Raw genomic sequence first — 19961 nt, forward strand, 5'->3', positions numbered from 1 at the left:
TCCCGGCCCAGCGGGCACCCTGCTGGCTCGTGTTCAGCCAGTGCCGAGCAGCACCCCCGCCCCTTCTCCGCCGCGACACTTCCCAGCCACTCTGCCCGCAGCCTGCGCCTGCAGAGGCCAAGCGCAGGAGGCGACACTCGGTCACACCCATCGGTGCCGAGCCGCTCCCCGCCCGGCCCGCGGGCAGTGCCCGCCCAGCGCTGGGCGAGGCCGCCGCCTCAGCCCGCCGGGCCCGCCCCGGCCCCGCCTCCCCAGCCCGGCCTTAGCGGCGGCGGCGCGGCCTCCGCTCACAGCGCGGCCCGGCGGCATGGCGGCGGCGGCGGCGGAGCGCGGCCGCGATGGCAGCTGCCACTTCCAGCGCTCCCGGCTCATCTGGATGGTCGCCATCATCTTCGGCATGATCCTCCTCGGCGTAAGGAGCGGCGCGGGGAGGGCGGGAGGGAGATCGGTCAGAAACCGCGGGGTGCGTGGAACAGGTGCCCTACTCCATCCCCGTGTCCGCGGAAACGCCGCTCCCTAAAATAAACGGGGAGAAAAAGGAAACTGGAGGTGCTGCTTTGGCCAGGCAGGGAGGAGGCTGGACAGAGCCATGCAGGAAGGCCGGAGGGAGGGAGAAAGCAGCTGGTCTGCGCAGGGAAGCGAGGCCGTGGCGCTGGGGCGCGTCCCGGGCCCGGTCAGAGCATCCCGGGCGCGGCAGCAGCGAGGGCTTGCGGGGCAGGTGCCCCGGGAAAGGGGCTGCAGCATTCCCAGAACTGGGAGCTGAGGCGCCGAGCATCAGCACAGCCCGCTCCGGACAGCTGGGGGGCATGTCAGTCCCTAAGGTGCATTTACAGGTGAGGGCTTTGGGCACAGGCTGTACGAACTGGTGGTGTTGGGAAACACACGCGTTCAGTCACCACGTTGTGTTAATTTCCAAAAACAGACTTCAGCTAAGTTAGTTTGGATTACTGGAGCAGGGATATTAATGGCTTTTTGATGTATCTGTCAAGTTTATGAAAGTTGTCCTTGACTTTCACATGTTGCGATTTTCTTTCTGTTTGCACAGATTTTCTAAACTTGGGAACCACCTGTAAAAATGATAGTCAAGGCACATCAAGCCACTCACAAAACAATTTTTGGGCTGTTTGAAGAAACAGAATGAGCTCTAAGCAGATTCTCTGTTTAAAATCATCACCTCACCACATCTTTGGCATAGCTAAATTTACATATAGTGAGAAACTGCAGTGTTGATACACCAGAAGCAAGATAAGGCAGTGTGAACTTTGGCCTGGTGCTTACCTTAGATCCCCAGTGGCCTCTGAAATGCACAGGCCTCACTGCCTGCTTCTCCTCCCGGCTTGCGGAAATCGGCATGCACAGTGCTAAACACTGCGGACAGCGCTGTGACAGGAGAGAGAAACTGGGAAGGAAATTCTACATCTCTGCTCTTGGGATTCATGCTCAGCTTTCTTCTGTGCCCGGTTAAAAATAAACAAAAATCTGACATTTTCTTTTTTATGGGACGAAAGAAGAAAGACAGATCCCCTAGTTTTAGATAGTTATTCCTCCTAAACAGTGTTTTCATGGTTTGGCCTCCTCAGGTCACTTGCCTCAGATTAACTTCTTCAGGACAAAGACAATGTAGGTTTTGCAGCTTCCATGTCTAATAGGTAATGAGCTTACAACTTAAATACCACTTAACGTGCAGATGCACTCTTGGTCCCCAGACAGCAACCTTAAACTTATCCCCTTGGCATCTGGTATGTCAGGGAATAGAAATTTCCTAGTTGGAATCTTTCAAAGGCTCCTGGGAGAATATGGTCCTTGGACAAGGTTAATGGAATGAAAGAACTTAAGTGCTATGAATAAATGAGCTCGGAACTCATGGGGCTCAAAAATAAAGCTATTTGGAAGGTTAAGTTGATAGTACTTCTACTCTGAAGTAAGATAACGATTTTTTTTTTGCAGTGGGTAACACTTTGGCCTTCAACTATACCTTATAGTTACTTGGGATTTTTTGGTACCTTCCTTAATTATTTAGTGGAACACCACCACAAATGGGTATGCTACGGGTAAGTTATGTTTGACTGTGTAATTATTTTGCCTCTCTCTGACTCTTGTACTTAGTCTGTATTAACAAGCTTTCCTGTAACCCAGTTGTTAATTAGATTTAAAGAGCTCTCCTTTCAAGCTCATTACAATTAAGGGTGTGGGGTGATAAGTATGTAGAGGACTAGACAGGCTAAGACCAGTTTGATAGTTTAAAAAAATCAGCTTCAAATTTGACATCACTGATGGTTTAACAAGAAAGGGAAAAATGTTAAGATACTACTTTTGATGACAGTTATTAGTACAAAGTTATACTTGTACCATCTACTGCAAGTCTTTTTCTTCTCTAGTTGTTACTCGAACAGTCCAATTCTTTCTTTAGGAATCTTTTTTTATCCAGCTTCAATTAAAGAACATTTTCTACCCTGGCCCTCACTTCTCCTGATCTACATGAGAAATAACCTGCTGAACAAACTGCATAGTGCTGTTTTGCTGGGTTACAGAACTTAGTTTTTGCCACTGTAATTAACAAAAGAGCCAGAAAATATTTCCTTGAGCTCACTGGCTTCCTGTAAAGACAGAAATCAGTAGGGCTTTCTTGTTTCTTTTACCATGTATCATGTAGAACCTTCATCTTTTCTCAGAGCATATTTTGCTTTAGCAAGGTATTTAATTGATCCTAACTGAATATCTCTTTTTTTTTCCTACAAAAGCTTCTATATAAAAAATTTGTAGGCCAAGTGTGGCTTATATAAGTCACATTATATATTCTCAATCTATACACACTCTTGTTTTCATAGAACTAAATCTATAAAAACTTAAGTAGCTCCTTAAGACCACTAAAAATACTTATGTAAGTAAAAGGATAGATTTTGCTTGCTTAACTAAGATTAACTTGTGCTGCTTTCACTAAGCATTTGGCTTTTTGGCCTTATCTGAGTGCTGAAAGTTTTGGTGAATGCTTGAAATGGCAGGTCAAGGCTTATTGCACAAGTTGCAGTTGCTCTGATTTTCTCAGTGGGCTTCAGTTCCTTTTAAGTGTACACTTGTGGGGTTTTTTCAAGATGAAAAACACCCCTTCTTTTCTAGGTTAAAATAAGTTGTTTCTTCAGTGCTTCCAGATTTATATTCTCTGCATAATGCATCTTGGATACAACAGTCTTCTCCCTAATTTTCAGCAACATAAACCATGTTTTCTTTCCACCAGGTTCTGGATATCCTGGTTGATTCACATAGTGGAAGCCCTCTACGGTATTAAGTTATGCCAGTAAGTTGTTCCCTCCTCTCACTCCAACACAGGTTCTCTGTAAGGGAATTCTGAATCAAGTAACATAAGCTACAGACTGATTGTGGTGGCTCTCAGCAGCAGTCAGTTCAGAGGATGCTGGTAAAATTCTTGCTGCAGTGATAGTTTGTTGTCCTCCACAGCTGGTTGCTGCCACTTCTCCCAGTGGTTGCTGTTGTGCAGGGCAGCAAAACCAAGGGCTGGCAACTTGCAGAAGCGTCAGCAGCAAGGTTTGCCAGAGCCCTGTTCACTGGGTAGCACTGCTGCACAGGAGGCAAAGGGAACAATAGATAGTGTCGAAATAGTCTGATAACTTCAGGTGTTAGAATTTTATCAGATCTTACCCCATCGGGATTGCGATACTGCTAATTACACACTTAAACAATCGCACTTGTATTGTCGGAACACAGCTGGGCATTTTCATTTGGGGACTCTTTCAGATCTACTTGCATCTGCAGGTCCCTGGGATAAAGTACTGGAACTAGTCAGACCATACAAGCAAGGCCATCTGAGTCTAAGGTTAGGATAACCACGTACCTGGAAAGGAGCACTGTCCAAACACATCCTCCTTCTGTTCATTTGTGATTGCAGTAGTTCAGAAGAATGTAGATACTCATTGAATTCTCATGCTCTGCACAGTCAGGCCAGTCTGTTTGCCATGATGGGTTTCCACTTTATTTGGGTCATTCACTGCTGTCTGTCCCAGGCTTCTCAGGTGACAGCTGTCAGAAGCAACAGGATTTTGTTTCATGCAACGCTGCATAAGTTGTTTGGGTTGTTTTGGTCTTTTTTTTTTAAATAGTAGCATATGGACAAATAATTTCTGCCTTCAGATTGAGAGTTAGTAAAAATGTAGTGTTTATTAGACTCCCATTTTAAGACTGAGTGTGCAAATAAATGGGTATCTGGGCCTAAGGCAATTCTTTTAAGTATGAGGAAACTTGACAACCAGTGAACATACCAAATGAGTGTATTGTAATTAATTTTACTAATGACGTTTTACAGAGTAGTGTTAAAACCCACAAAAAAAAAAGGCGAAGATGGGCTGCCCATCATCATCTCATCAGGAGTGCTGCTTTAGGTTACCCAACAGCTATACTTCTGTGAGCACCAGATACCATTTATTTTTACTTATGTAAAAGTTATGTTTACTTGGCAACGTCACAACGGAGGCACAAAGAACACTGTGAGGACTCAGATACAAATTTGTTAATCAGCAGTAGTACTGTCATTGGCTCTTGGCCTGTATTGCTGCACATGGTCTATTCAGTAAGCTTGTCTTGTAGCAACAGGTAAATTTCTTAAGCCCTTGTTCTCCAGGTTTTGCACTAATTTGAAAACACTGCAGCTGGGATTATAAACAAAAAACCCACAGCTATGGAATTGTTTACAGGAAATGTGAAACCCCTTGGGTTTGCTGTTGTGTTTATACTTGTTCCTTTCAGTAGGAGTACTTCTCAAGAACAATGGAGGAGAAAATGACATTTTCTGTAACATACAGAAAAGGTCATGTATGTTATATTGAAATTAACTAACATAGGAAGGTCTCTTCATAAATTAAGTGAAGTGCCTTCAGCCCTATTACCTGTGTTTGTCTAGCCACAAACTCAGGTACCAGTGTTTCTCCATCCCCCATCACACAGTCATTGTCAGGTCTCTGCCCTGCCAGCATAGTCTCCCTTGACTAACACAGTCAGCAAGAAATTATATTCAGACTTGTGTATTAAGATCAGTATTAAGCTACTCCAGTTTCTTGCTTCTTTGTACACAAACTTCTGGGATAAGTAATTTCAAATAGGACAGATGGAGACTGCAATTTATATATCGTTGAGGAAATTGCATGTATAGAATGTCTGAAAGAACTTTTGTTCAATAAATAGCTTAAAATCCTGAAACCACAAGAACTGGTATGTTTAGTTAGCACAAAAAATGTCTCAGTAGATGGAAACTAATGTGCTGAACTGAAATGTTCTAATCCAGTCTGAATATCCAGGATGGGTAGAGATAGCTTACCTTACTTTAAAAGTACCAGTACAGCCTGCAGGAGCATAAGCTTTTTGACACATTTTGTGTTTTTGTTACAGAGCCAAAGGAATCACTGACCCAGCTGTTCAGTTTCAGTGGTTTGTTCAGACCCTTTTATTTGGATATGCTTCCTTCGGTCTCCTGGTGTCTTACAAGCCTGCAGACAAGAAGCAGTACTAGAAGACAATGCAAGAGGTCACCTCTCACATACCTAATCTCATTTTTCTGAAAAGACCCCCACATACATGTCTAGGTGCTGTAGTTAGCTAAGTTACATTCCTGCTGCACGATGCAGTGCCTTTCTACCCAAGCAGCTCTCCTCTTACTAAGCAACAAAATTAAAATTCACAGGGCCCTGTGGACAGTTCAGTAGAAAATCAACTCTTCAGTCTTAGCACTGCCAAATTTTAATCCTATTTGTTTTGCAAGAAGCGAAAAGTTGCTCCTCTGCAGATTTTGACATGTGTACTCTGTCACTGACAGCTGGTAGCAGTGGTTGATAAATCACCTTTTCATTGTTCTTTTACAACAGGGAGGGTTATTGACAGCCACAAGGCAGCTTGCACCTGTTTTGTAATAGGATTTAAATTTACCTATATTTTCTCCATGGGACTGACATTGTTGTTAAAGCCTGCTCTTTGCACTTTGTTTTGTCTGCTTACTTTGTTCCACAGAGGACAGACCACTGTACTGCTGCAGGCACATTGAAAAGACCAGTCTCAGCTCAGGCTGAGGACAATGAGCTTGGATACATGAAGCACCTTAACTTGCTTTAATACAAGTGCCTTAAAATTCGTGCAGCATGACCTCATCTTTGTAACGAAGATTTTAAGTTATGAGTTATTATCGTATAAAGTAGCTTTGAGGGCAGCTTTTTTGAGAAGTGATTTATTACCCAAAAAAAGAAAAAAACTATCAAAAATCTAGCTGACAAGTTGGTATTTGGCAATGAAATTATATGCAGTGAATAAACATATACCGCTGGTTCCCAGATGCTAGTCTTCAAAACCTGAGGTTGAGAGACCATCATAAGCACATCTCAAGAGTATTTCCTGTATGTGTAGTGAGTCTTCCATCAGATTGTCTTTTACTTTTGAATATTTGAACAAGAATTTAGCCTGTGTAGTTTTAGCAGTTTTAAAAGGAATAACTATTTAAAGTACTAACCTTGATGTGGGGAGAAGTTTTACCATGCCACTTGCCATGATACTGTTCTGGAAGAAAGGGTAAGAAAAGGTTGTTCTTTAACCTCTAAGAGCTCCACAAGGTGGTAACAAGTAACTTTGTGCAGTACCTACAGGCTGTAACACTTCGATGTGGGAAGCCTTATTCAAGCACAGATACATAAAGTTTTTGCTTTCAGTGGGTACTAAAAGCATGGAGAACTGAAGGGTTTGAAGTGGTGGTTTGTTTGTCATTTGGGTGTTGTTGTTGTTGTCTAATGGCAAACTGTTTAACTTAAATATTTTATAGAGAAGTAGAAACTCATTTAGTGACTAGAAATCCAACAGGAATGTCAAGAGCCTGAGCTACGTTCTACTGTGTAACCTTTTGTCTTAGTCTGTTAACCTGGAATAAAGATTTTAAAAAAGTGAAGAAGTTGTTTTTAATACAGCCTAGAAATAAAATGCTCCTACAAAACACACAGACACCTTCTTGACACCAATATCAGTGTTTCACACTTAGAACATGCAGGATCAGCTTTCCAGAGTAATTCCCATCACTGATACTACACTGCCTTCCCCTCCCAGGCCAGGCTGCACTCCAGGCACTGCTCAGTCCCAGCCCTTTCCACTGGGCTCTGGAGTGGCTACAGGCAAATCACAGCTCTGAGAAGTTAACCACATCCTGTCAGACTCCCCCTAATTAGACGGGCTTCCTTTTAGGTGGGCAGTGGCAAAGCTTCCTCAGTGCAGCCCAAGGAAGCTACGGTAGAAAAAATATCTACTGCCTTAGTTAAAAAAAATTAGCAAGTTAGAACAAGTTTTAGCCAGGCACTGGCATCAGCCCCATTTTTTGAAGCCTCTCTGGGATTTTTGTTTGGCATGACAATTTTCAGCAGCTTTCTCCATGGAGGTTGGTGGGCATTGCTTATCAAGGATTCTGGAAACGCAACTCCGAGGTATTCATCCACCTTCGGACACTTTCTCTCCCCAACCTTTGCTTCGGAGCAGTTCAGTTTTAACATTTAGTTAAAAAAACAACAGAATACCCCCAAAAATAAAAACCCAAACAGAAACCAACCAGTGTTTGCTGTCAGCCTCTGTCCCAGAGCTGTAAACAGCACAGACCACTGTTTGCTGCAGTTTTGGGGGCTTCACAATGCAATCCCAACTACAAACCTGAGGAACCTGGGATAGGTAATGCTGACTGGCCGTGAGGAAAAGGAACAAACCCACAGCATGACAAGACTGAAAATAATATTGAGATATCATTTCTGAGTAAGTGTTTATAGTGCCCTTAACAGCACAGTGAGATAAACATACCCTTAATATGTGACAAAATTATTTTTAAAAGCCAGTAGGAGCGTGAATACAGGTTGGCACCTCAGCTCACAAAGACACATTCCTGGCTTCATCAGGCTCTCTGGAAATGCTGCTGGTTATACGAGGCATAAGCATTTCTCCAGGCCAGTCCTAGTAATAAAGGATTACTCTTCATCAGTTAGAGCAACTCTTTCCACTGCAATCAAAACATCCTTTCCACAACAGAAGGGCAGAGCAACACAAGTGCACCCTGTGTTCCCAAAGGTTAGGCTGGGTGTCAAACCACCCCCATCAGCACCCAACCCACCCTGCTTGCAAATTAACTAATTCACTGTAACAAAATATTTCAAAATATTGCTTCCCATTGAAAGGAAACCCCAATGAAACATACAGAAGAGCTTTTACTGTTGGCAAAGACCACTAAATTAGAAGGTCAATCACCGGAAAAGCTAAGATGACATTAATAAAGGTCTTTCAGGATGGACATTTCTGCCAATTTGGCTGGTGACAGTGCTGAAAAATAAATGCTGTTTATTAGACATCCATTTCAAATTGGAAAGAAGAAAAAAACCCAACCCTTGCTATGAAAGCTAAGTACAAGACTGGATATGCACTATATTAACAATGTAAAGTAGATGCCAAGAAAATTTAAAAAGCAACCATGCCTGTTTTTTCTAGACATATTAAAAAACACCCCCATTCATTATTTATTTGGCCTGCATTGGTGATCAAAAGGAATAATTTCATACAAGTCAGAACCACCTCACTTAAAACAGCACTTTCATGCTGTGATTGCTTGGTAGCTTTGTTGCAGAAGAAAACAAAGAAACCATCCAGATCCATTTTCACCCTTAAATCATAATATATGGAAATGAGTGTAATTTACTCCTTAAGGTGAGGTTATCCAGATCAGCATGTTTGGCAAATCACTGCTCAAATCAAGCTCTGTTGAGGAGAGCTGGCTGTGTAGAACAGGACATGCAGCATCAGAAACACTGCAGAGCCTGGACTGAAGCAGTAAGAGGTCTCCCATCCATTTTCAAAAACTACTTCTAAAGCTTTCAGGGCTGTAGCTCATTTTTGTGAGGGAGTGATGAAAAACTTTTCTCAGAATCTCAATATATTGTCTTACTTTGCCTATTTGATGCTGACCTAGATTTTTGTAAACACAACAGGAGTCAACTGAGCCAGACTTTGGAAATACCCAAGTGCTGGTTAATTAGGCACATTTAATTTGCTCTGGGGCTGGGTGCCCTGCAGAGCAGTGTAGCCTGGTGAAGCTGAGGGAATGGCCTCCTTGGTCACTGCCATGGAGTCTGCAGTGAACTGGACCCCTACAGGCAAGTCCCACAGTCTGATGTTTGTGGGCATTCTGGTACAGTCTCTGTGCCAGAGCTACATGAACACTTCAAGAAATGAGCATAGCTTGTTCAAAGCAAAAGAAACAAAATGCCTCAGTATTTCCTTTCCTCCTGCTTTTCAGAAGAGCAGTAATAATATGGCCCAATCCATGTACTGTGCTAGACCTTACACAGCCCTTGCAACTCCAAACATACCTGCAGCACATGCATGTGGGGAAGAAGGAGGGGAGAGGAGAAAAGAGAGGTGTAAGGAACATTATTGCATCATTTATCAGCATTCTTTGAGACCATTTTCACAAAGGAAAACCACTTAGGTGCCCCTTGTGGGATTACATAGGGTGACCAGTCTACTAAGTTTAGCAATTACACAATTTAAAATGTCCTTCTAAAGACACTCTAGGCCTCTTATTAAAATGAAAACCACATCCTTTGCCAAAATTTCAGAAGTGTGAAGGATAGGGATTTTCACAGTAGCAATCTGCCCCTGCACCCCCCCAACCAGGCAAGTAAACCACAAGTAAATCTTGAGTGCCTGCATTTAGAGGAGCCTTCAGACATCAGCAGCACAGGACCAGCTCCCTGTATCCCTTGTGTGGGTGCTCTCAGATGTGACTGACCTGGCTCTGTCTTCAAGGACTCCTGGGTTCTTTAGTCTGACAGGCTGTATGGGCTTAGCTGTATGGGATATTGATCATTATTGACATCACAACATTCATATTTGATTAGAATATTTTCCAAATACTGCCACCAGTTTTTGCTGCAGCTTTAAAAAAAAAAATCAGTGGTTTTGAACAACGGGAAAATCATCAGCTCAGGAGGGCACAACGTACAGAAGGATTCCTCCTCCTCTGAGATGTAGCAAAGGCTTGGGAGCGCATGAAAGCAAAGATTTGTAACAGAAAAAACTCTAAAAACTTCAACACCCTATACATGGCAGAATGCTTGCAGTTAAACAAACTGCAGAGAAAGTGACAGGAGAACCAAAGCCATCCAGTAGATGACTGGCAGGAATTACAGCACAACCTCAGAGTGTTGCAGTTTACTTTTCTATTCAATAAACCACGTGCCTATGTTTGGGTCTAGCAAAAGTTAAACAATAACATGTCGAATTCACTTACTGTGTTGTAGGATGGGGAGTGTGTCAATCCCAAAAGCTGCAGGCCAGAAGGCAAGGTGCTGCCTGTGAGGACATGCCACCTATATGGGAAGATAAACTGCTCCTGATGCAAAAACATGTACTGGCAGAGATTTAGATGTTAATCCCCAGCTAACAGGACCTGGTTGAAAGAATTAAGGAGTTAGTGTGGGAAGATATTTTGTTTCAATTTAAGATGCACCTTGTTTGCAACAGTCCTGGGAAGTAGTTGTGCTGTGCCCCTGACAAGCAGTGTGTGCCTAGGACAGCTCCCAAAGTGGCTCAGCTCCAGTGACCTACCTGGGTCAAGGCATCCTGTGCCTCTGCAGACAGGACTGTGCATTTTAGCCAGTGGCACCCTGGAAGTGAAGGACAGGTTCCCCAAAGCTGGTGATGACTGCAGTGAGAATCCCAGAGAGCTGACTCAGCTGGCCCATGGACTTCAGCGACCCACCTGAGCAGAGCCCAGGACACGCTGCACCCACACCCTGCCCACTGCCCAGGAGCACAGCCAGGGCAAGGAACAGCTCCTCCATCTGTGCCACTGAGCTGGACTGAGCAGGCTCTGTGCTGGACTGAGGACAGTCCATGCTGGACTGAGGACAATCCATGCTGACTCCCACCAGGCTGGGGAGCAGCCAGGAGCCTCCCCTGCCACCACACAGGGCCAGAGCAGCCATCCTGCCCAGCTGCTCTCTCCTCCCTGGCAGCTCAGAGCTACCCCCCTCACATGAATGATGTGGATTTTGAGCCAATGTCTATGACACATAAAAGAAAAATATTAACTCTGATTTTTTAAAGTGAGGCTGCTATCACTATCACACAAGAAAATGACAAATCTTTCATTGCTGAGGTGGCATAGCAGAATTTTAATTATTTTTCAAATAAATACAGTGCTTAGATTTATATTTTGCTGATTTAACCATTAGTGAAATTTTAAATAAGCATTTAAGTTATTTTTCAAGGTACATAAGAACACTCTATATAAAAATACTTCTTTAAATAAAACATTCGAAACCACATTTGATCTTTGAAATGCCATAGATCTTATATTTCATAATTCAAAAAGGAAAAGGTTAGAAGCACAGGTATTTAATTCTTCTTTCCAAGCATACATTCGTTTAAATGTCTCATTTTGAGGTTTCCCCCTTGGAAGATCTTAATTTTGTCTTTTAAGCCAATGAGACTTCAATAAAGGCAACATAGAATGTAAAACACCTCTGGTATTATTATATTCACATATAAAGTGTTTATTACTGAAGAGTGATTTACACTTTAAACTATGTTTATACTTAAAAATAAAACCAAACAGCAAATATAATGTTCGACATTTTAAGCACCTTCTGGACATCACCTTCCTTCCCCCCACCCCACATACATTTCCAAAATCATATAGTGATTTCAAGTGCATTGATTTTTGGTTGCTCTATCTGCTACATCTTCTTGCCCCAGGTTTGTGAACACGTGCTAACTGCAGTTCCCACTTCCCACAAAGAAGTGGTTCATGCTCTGAGCTTCTAAAACAACAAAGTCCAGCATAATACAAAATTTTAAACCAAATACCCTGACAGCAGAACCTGTTGGCCACTACTGAGAACTTTGGTTATAAAGTTCCGTTTTCTTCTCATGAGACATCCCTGAGACATCCTCAAAATTTCCTGAGACTTTTGCCAAAACACATGAGAGGGTACTTTACCTTACCAATGGTGGGTTTTCATCCCCAAATCTGCTCTTTGATGATGTGGTTCATTTCTCATTCCAATGGAAGCAGCAAGTATGTAACATGGACTCTGTCATCTACTTCCATACAGATTTTTAAACTCTTCTGACAGTGGAGAAAGGAGTTGTGTCTGACAGGACACAGCTGTGATTTACAGGACCAAGGCCTATACCCATCATTCTGGATGGCAAGAAGGGAACAAAACTAACCACTGGGGCATCAGTAATTTTAAATTTCCATGTGCACACCAATATGGTCCTTCCAAAAACAGACCAAACCTGTAAACTTCTATTTTTTGCCCACCATTTGTCAGAGTCTGTAGTCCTGCTCCTTTGTGAACTACAACAAGAAGGAGAAAACATTATTTCTCAGAAATCTCTACTGCAGAGACAGCCACAATGCTGCCTTTCTCATCCCTTCTTGCCTGTATAAGCTACAGGGAGAGATGGATCATGGAACCACAGAATGGTTTCGGTTGGAAGGGACCTCAAAGACCATTTAGTTGCAACCTCCCTGTCATGGAGTTCTGTTCACTAGACCAGATTGCTCAAAGCCCCAACTAAGATGGTCTTGAATCATTCCAGGGATGGGGCATCCATAACTTCCGGGCAACCTGTGCCAGAGCCTCACCTCCCTCACAGTAAAGCATTTCTTCCTAATTCCTAATATAAATCTGCCCTCTTTAAAGCCTTTGCCCCTTGTCCCATGCAGCTTTTCTGTGGGCCCTCTTTAGATACTGGAAGGAGCTGAAAGGTCTTCCAGAGCTGAAGTTAAATTCTGCCCAAATGAAAGGCACAACTGTGTTGTGTGCACATTCAGAAGAGGGCCTGAACTCTTCTTACATTTCTTGCCATCCCACTCTGTTATATATTATATATATACTCTGTTATACTATTAGTTGGTCTCTGCCTGTAGTGATAAAAATGGTATTTAGGTCAATGTGTTCTTTGTTAATTGCATTAGCCATGTGCCTAAGACTTAGGCTTCCTCTTCTCCCAGCACTGCCTTTGGCTATTAACATGTGGTCTTTAAATATATGTCACTATTAACAGTGTACTCAATCTGTCAGGTGAGATGGATAGGGCCTGTTTTAGACAGACTAAGATAATCAGTGGAATGCTATTTACAAAATTCACATGGGTAGCAAGACCCCTTTTTATACTGAGTCTCCAAAAGCAGAGGGAAGAAATATATTTGTGTTCTGTTTATGAGCTCTAATCATACTCTATACTTTTTTTAAATTTCTGCAAAATATTTTGGAATTTTATTCTGCAAATAGGATCATTTTCCCTTGAGAAAAAAATTAATATTATATTGGCTTTTATCTTCCAAGGGTTTTCCTGTCTGTGTTTAAATCACCTTCTATTAGCAGAATTTTTCCTCACATGGTAGCAAAGATCAGAACATATTCATGTTCAATCCCATACACCTCCTGAAGCAGAATTAGCAAACTGCTTCTGGCTTGGAAACAGAAAATTTCTGTACTTGTAATGTGGCTAAGTCCAGCAGAAGGAGCTGCATCACTTCAACAGCAGGTATCAAAATCAGAAGACCTTTGAGAGGTCTAATCCAGATGTAAAGAGAAATGCCTTCTCCCTGTTTATGGAATATCATTGGGTTCTACAAACTAGCTAAAATCCAGGCAGCCAGCTGATAATGAATTGAGGAATTCCAACATCAGCAGAGACTAAGAGCTTCCCTTAGCTAAACTAAAATTTTGAGTTGAACTTTTTTTTTCCCAAAGACATTTACTACATTTTGAGCAGGAAATAAATATCCTGATGCTATTTGCTAACTGTTCAGCCTTGAAAGATAGTATTTGTTGTGAAAGCCTCAAGGCTGGGGCTCGTGCCCCCAGCCCGTGCTGCGCCCGTCACCGCTCAGTCCAGGCAGCTGTGGGGTAGCGTTCCAGGACCGCATTCCTCAGCTGGGCTGTGTGGATCTTGTCTCTGGTCTCCACAGTGCAGATCACCTGGAAGAAGAATTAGGACCATTCCTGATGGCATGGCAGCAATCTCAGACAAAGCCATTTCCAACTTAAACCTAAAATATACTCATAAAAACAATCAGTTCAAAATAAAAATTCTGTGCTCTCTATGCAGGTAAGAGAACTGACATTGCAGACATCTGGGGCTCTTCTAGCCCATCTGCATGACCATAAAACCTTCCAAAACCCTAATTTATTGCCTTCAAAGTTTTAAGAAGACAGGCTGACCCTCTGCTGGCTCTTGAGCAAAGTACCTCTCTGCTCTTTGCCTCCCTGAAGCCATCTGTTAGCAGCTTCTCTTTTCCTTTCCCTGTGCGTGGCATTGCTGCCACCTCACCCACCTCTGACTCTTACCTCATCACATTTCTCTATTTCTGGCAAATGTTTGTTCCAGTACCTTCCATCCTTCAAGCTTTTTGTATTCTCCTTCTCTTGTCTGTCATGGAGTTATCCCCCAGTTCTTTATCATCTCTGCAATATTTTGGCTGGTTTCACTTTTCACACACCTTCTTCCTTCATTCTGTTTTTTGTTTGCTTATTGCATCACTTCTGGTTTTCTTTTATGGCTGTTCTGCTGCTAAATAACTTGGGCAAAACCAATCTTGATAGTTTTTTTTTAAATTCTTCACTTGCCTCCAAAGGTACTATTGAAATCCTGTCATGTAGACACTAAAGATAATAACTTCAATGGCATTTTTTAATCTCTCTTTTTTGCATACTCACATGTCTGGCCCATCACTTGAAAGCCTGGGCACTAGCAAAGATGAGGCATCAAAGTAAAGGCACAGAAGGAAAATTATACTTTACAATTTGAGACTCCTAACTTCCATTACTGATAGTCCTGCTGGAATAATCACTGGTGTTCAAAGTGCCACATGGGGAAAAGACTCCACAGAAACGTGGAAATCTAGCAAGGAAAGGACCCAAGATGAGTCACAGTGCAGCTACAGAGTTCATTGTAGCAGCAAATCTACAGAGAGCAGAGAAACAAGGAGCCATGATAACCTGGTGGTGGGCTGCTCCAGCCATGCCCTGTCAAAATGCTCCTGTCAGAGCTGCATCCCTTTTAGAAAACAAAAAATACTCTAATTTGTTTACAAGGACATTTCTAAATAAGAACTTAGAATTCATGTTTTCTGGAATGGTCTTAAAAAAACAATAAACCTTTAGCAAAACTGCTGAATGAAAATATAAAACACTAACACTCCACGTTAATCTAAATAGCCATAGCTCACTTAGTTAGAAAACTGGCTACAGCTTCTCAAATACCCACCATGAAATAAGCCACAATTCTGATCTGGTCTTGTAATTCTTCACACCCCTTGTGCTGCACATAGTTCTATTTGTTTGGTTCTTTGGAATGCAAATTAGATCCTAATTTTTTCTTCTTGAAAAAAGTGGGATTTAATCTCAAGAGAAAGACAGTCATAGAGGACAAGAAATAATGAGGAAAGGGGAGAGAACACAATGATTTGGAAAAGTATCTGAGAGTGCCAATGTACCAAACACCCATTATCCATTCCCTGCCTCATGTAAAATCCCTAAAGCTTTGCAATGATATCTTCAAGGAGACACACACATCTCACATAGAGTCTGTAATTAAAAAAGCAAGATTTTTCCTCTTCCAGAGTAATCATGCCTGTTTTGTCCTGAGCAAATCAACTGCTGCTCCTGGAACCGGTCTGCATGTGAGAGATTCAGCCTTGAATGTCTGGTAGCAAGCTGTAGCTCTGCTCTGGGAGCAAGCATGGGGAGGCATTTTGGTTTATGGCTAATTACTCTCTCTGCCCTTTCCTTTCTGCTCATGATGGAAAGCAGGCAGACCTCAGTAGACTGGAGCCAGAGAGCTTGTGAGCAGGTTGGATAAACACTGTCATTTTGTTCTAAGCATGCACCACAAGCAGCAGCTGATAAGGGAGATACTGTGCTGCAGTGTATCATAAAAGTACTAACAGCAACAGCAGTGATAAAAAACAACCCCAGAAATTCACCTGATTTTTCACAGTTGTCAAAGAAAGGAATAGAGAACATTTGGTCTCAGCAGGAGTGAAGAGAGAATCACACAACACCTCGGGGCAGCCCCAGATCTCAGCAGCAAAGGCAAGAATTTACTTTCTTGCCTAGATTAAGCCAATTTACACTGCAGTTTTACTTTCACAAACTTTCTCTCTTGCTTGCTTTGCCTGGGACACACGAGTGTCCAACAGAGCAACCCTCACATTCACAGGGAGTTTATGAGGTTATATTTTATGTGAGATGCAGAAGCACCCCAATACCTATAGGAGGTTGCACAGCTATCAATGACCTAAGAGTAAGCGCCCCAAAATGGTCTTTAAGAATAAATGACAAATCCTATTGCCTGATCTTTCTTGTACACCAGACAAGGTAATTTATGACAACTAGAGAAAAATTTACCTTAAACTTATTTCATACTGATAAGCCCTCAGAACTACACATGGGATTTTTGAACCTGCAGAGCTCTTCTTGGCTGCAGGGCCAGCTGTGCATAGCACACCTTGCTTTTCTGTGTATCAAAAACCCCACAAAACCACAAATAACAGAGTGCATTTTACAAATTTCTCTCCTACATATCATATCTTTGCTGGATTAATTAATTAATTAATTGTCTGGTCCAGTAAGACCATTAAAATGGTCTTACTAAAGATAGACCTCTTACTGCATTTAAGTTCCATTCCCTGTGACAGGTAATCTAAAGATAAATTTCAGCCAAAGGGTTTAGTCAGTCTGTAAGTTTTTTTCAGAGCAGGCCTACAAGTTAAAATTAAAGACAGAAGAGATTTCACTGAATATTGATGGCTTGTGGGGTTTATTTAAAGACTGGAAATTATTGAGGAAGCAGGACAAAAGCTAAAAAAAATTAAAGGAAAAAAATATGACAAGTTATTGCCATGCAACACCAAAATCCAGATGCATAAATCCAAATACTCTTTGGAATTACACTGACTACAAAGAGAGGAAATTTCATAACTTCACGAAAGGAAGAAATTTGCAAAGTTCTGTGCTGAATAGGGCGGGCACCTCTACTCCCTTTTAACTGCAAGATCTCATAGTGGAGGCACTTCACCTTTTAGATAATATTTTCCTAGATTTTAAAAATGAAATTGGCATGCCTATCAGCTCCCTGATGCCTACTATCTGTAGGCTGTGTGTGCAAATAAAAACAGTGGGTGGACATGCTGAGCCAATGTTAGAGAGCAGAGGAAATGTGAGTAGTACTGCTGAATCAGTACATTTCAGTCTTTTGTGCTTTTCCAGGCTCCATGTAAAGCTAATCCTAAATAACCAGTGCAGTTCTTTATGCCTGTGAATCATCCATTGAACCTCTGTATTCTGCTTCTTTAATTCTAGAAATCATATTAGTCATCTTAAACTGTCTTTTTGCATAACTTAGTATTCATGATCTAAGTCTCAGTATTCATGCATCTAAGTCTTCTTGCATAACTCAGTATTCCTGATACATCACATTTAGCAACATTATAGGTTTGTTTGCAGGAAAGTCATTGGAGTTAAGAATGAAAACTTGATTTATATACACTGCTTTCTGTTCTATATTTAGAAAAAGGGGTTTCTTTTAAAAAAATCGACAACTGGGCAATTTTCTGAATTATTTGGTAAACACTCAGTGTAGATTACTTCACATTACAGATTATTTGGTAAAAACATCTCAGCTGATGGTTTGGGGATCAGCTGCCAGACTGTCCCCGTGGTCAGAGCAATGGAACGCTTGAGAAAGAGTGCAGCAGCTGTCAGCCGGTTGTGCAAGCTGAGCCCTTATCTTTTGGCACTTGGGGCACTCAGGTGGGTGAGCACGAGCAGGAACAAGCTGCAGCCGCGTTACGTAAGGCAGGTAATAACCCACAGGAACACTCAGACCCTCCCAGGGCAGCCTCTCCTTCTCCAGCTGGGCCAGGCTGCCCTGTGCCACAGTCTGCTGGGGAATGCCTTAAAGAACATCACCAAATTCTTCTGGAGAGCCTCAGAAGAAATGGAGTGTTGAGCTTCCCACTCCCAGTGTCTCCACTCTGCAGTTGGGGAATGGAACATGGAAACAGAGCCTTGCCAGGGTCATGCAGGAAATGCTTTGGGAATGAGAGCATCCTTCTGCACATCTGAGCTGCACAGCTGCCTGCTCCTGTGTATCTGCTGCACAGGGCAAGAACAGGCAATATGTTGGCAGCTAGGAACTCTAATCCAAAATATTCCCTTCCATCCTTTACAGAATGCAAGTCGGCCCAAACGAATTTATTCAAATTGACCAGAGCAGACTAAAATAATTCATTGAGTTCTGGCCTGAGGTGAATGAACTGTATGAGAAAAACAGGCACTATGCCACACAAAGCCAGGAATTTCAGCACCACTGGGAGAATGTTTAATGTTACTGAAAAGAAAAGGAAATATTTGATCTATGATTTAGCATTTTCATGCACAGACAAGAGGAAGAAGTAGTGTGGTGGATGTTCTTTTTACAGGCAGCCTCTTCCAAGTTCTTCAAAACCACAGCACAGTGAAGCTCCCAAGAGGTCTGAAGTGAACAGACCAGACAGCCCATAATGCCAGACAGGAGTGAGCTCAGAGGGAGCACTGCCACCCACTGAAAAGCTGCTGGGGCAATTCAAAACCTTACAGAACCCTCCTGGATCTGCCAGTTTGATTATGCCGGAGTTTCAGTGATGAGAAGACTTTTCTAGAAAATTGATGAGCTCAAAGATATTTTTTTTCAACTAGGTTGCCCCAGTCCAAAAATTATACACTTATTAAGCAGGCAAGCTGCTGAACTACTTCATAGCAAAGAATGTCCTTACCTTATTAAGTTGCTTATTGATTTTGTCCATTGACTTCTCTCTGAGCCAATAGTATCATGAAATTAAAGGGACTCAAATGGTTTTAAAGAGGTTTACATATGGAAGCAATTTAAGTGATAAATTGTCCCAATTGAATCTGAGGAATATTACTGATGGAGAACAGAGAAAGTTCACAGAAGCAAGTTGTAGCTTCCTCCCATTAATTGGGTAGTCCTTCAGATATCTGTATCCACTTAGCTGGTGATATCAGATGATTATTTCATTAGCTCAGATCTTTTTCCTGTCCAGATATTCCCAGTCATCTAACCTCCTTCAACAGGTGTAAAATGTGAAGCCTACCAGACTGGTTATTTGCCTGATTTTCTAAGAGTTATCTATTTCAATGTAGGGACTTTGGAAGTAGTTTCCTAACCAGTCAGGTAAGACTGAATTAAGGTGTAGTCCTCAGTGAGAAAGAAATCCAGAATGAGTCACAAGGGAAGAGAATCTAAACTGGAGGTATGAACAGGCAGAATCCTAAACAAACTCTCATAATACTCCATGAAACACAAGCAGCTGATCCCTCTGCACAAGGCACTTTTTACTCTAATACAGACATATCCCTTCCTTATTTTTTAGTAAAGGAAAAAAAAATCTTATTTTTACCAGTAAAATGTTCCAAAAGTTTTTTTTTCCCCAGAAGTGTAGATTGAACATAAAATTTCATTTTAGAAAGTCCTTACTTTTTCATGAAATCAGACTATCAACAAGGATCTTCCCACAGAGCGTTCCAAGTGGGCACTAGATGAACAAACACTAACCCAGAAAGGCATTTCACTAGAATGAAAAAACCCAACCAAAGCAGCTCTATCATCCTGATAAGTGACTAGAAGCCAAGTTTCTCTCTGTTAGAAATAAAAGGGTACATCTAAAAGGATTATTAAATACTAAGGCAATAATCTTGACAGGACAGATTTAGTGTTTCAAATCAGCATCTATGCTCACTGCTCTGTCCTGTCAAACACCTAATCTACCTCCACAGTCAAAGGTACACATTAAAGTCAGAATGAAATGGGTATAGCTGCAATGCCTTTCTTGTTATTACTGCCAGTACAGCACAGGGTGGTAATTT

The 19961-nt window shown here is 42.0% G+C and overlaps 2 protein-coding genes across 2 annotated transcripts in view; one reads left to right on the forward strand and one right to left on the reverse strand.

Moving 5' to 3' along the window:
• Positions 1-282: 282 nt before the first annotated feature.
• On the forward strand, positions 283-6926 carry TMEM254 (transmembrane protein 254). The gene is made up of 4 exons (XM_030951209.1): positions 283-412; positions 1948-2051; positions 3236-3295; positions 5398-6926. Exons 1-4 carry the CDS (start codon positions 308-310, stop codon positions 5516-5518), a joined length of 390 nt encoding a protein of 129 aa, XP_030807069.1. The 5' UTR covers positions 283-307; the 3' UTR covers positions 5519-6926.
• A 6987-nt stretch (positions 6927-13913) lies between these two features.
• The window catches only part of LOC115905311 (L-threonine dehydratase catabolic TdcB-like), a 29008-nt gene continuing 22960 nt past the window's right edge, over positions 13914-19961 (reverse strand). Inside the window, exon 12 of the mRNA XM_030951524.1 lies at positions 13914-14012. Within this exon, the coding sequence (XP_030807384.1) occupies positions 13914-14012 (99 nt within the window). The remainder of the gene's footprint in view (positions 14013-19961) is intronic.

Source organism: Camarhynchus parvulus, chromosome 6 (assembly GCF_901933205.1).
Source record: "Camarhynchus parvulus chromosome 6, STF_HiC, whole genome shotgun sequence".
Taxonomy (NCBI): Eukaryota; Metazoa; Chordata; class Aves; order Passeriformes; family Thraupidae; genus Camarhynchus; species Camarhynchus parvulus.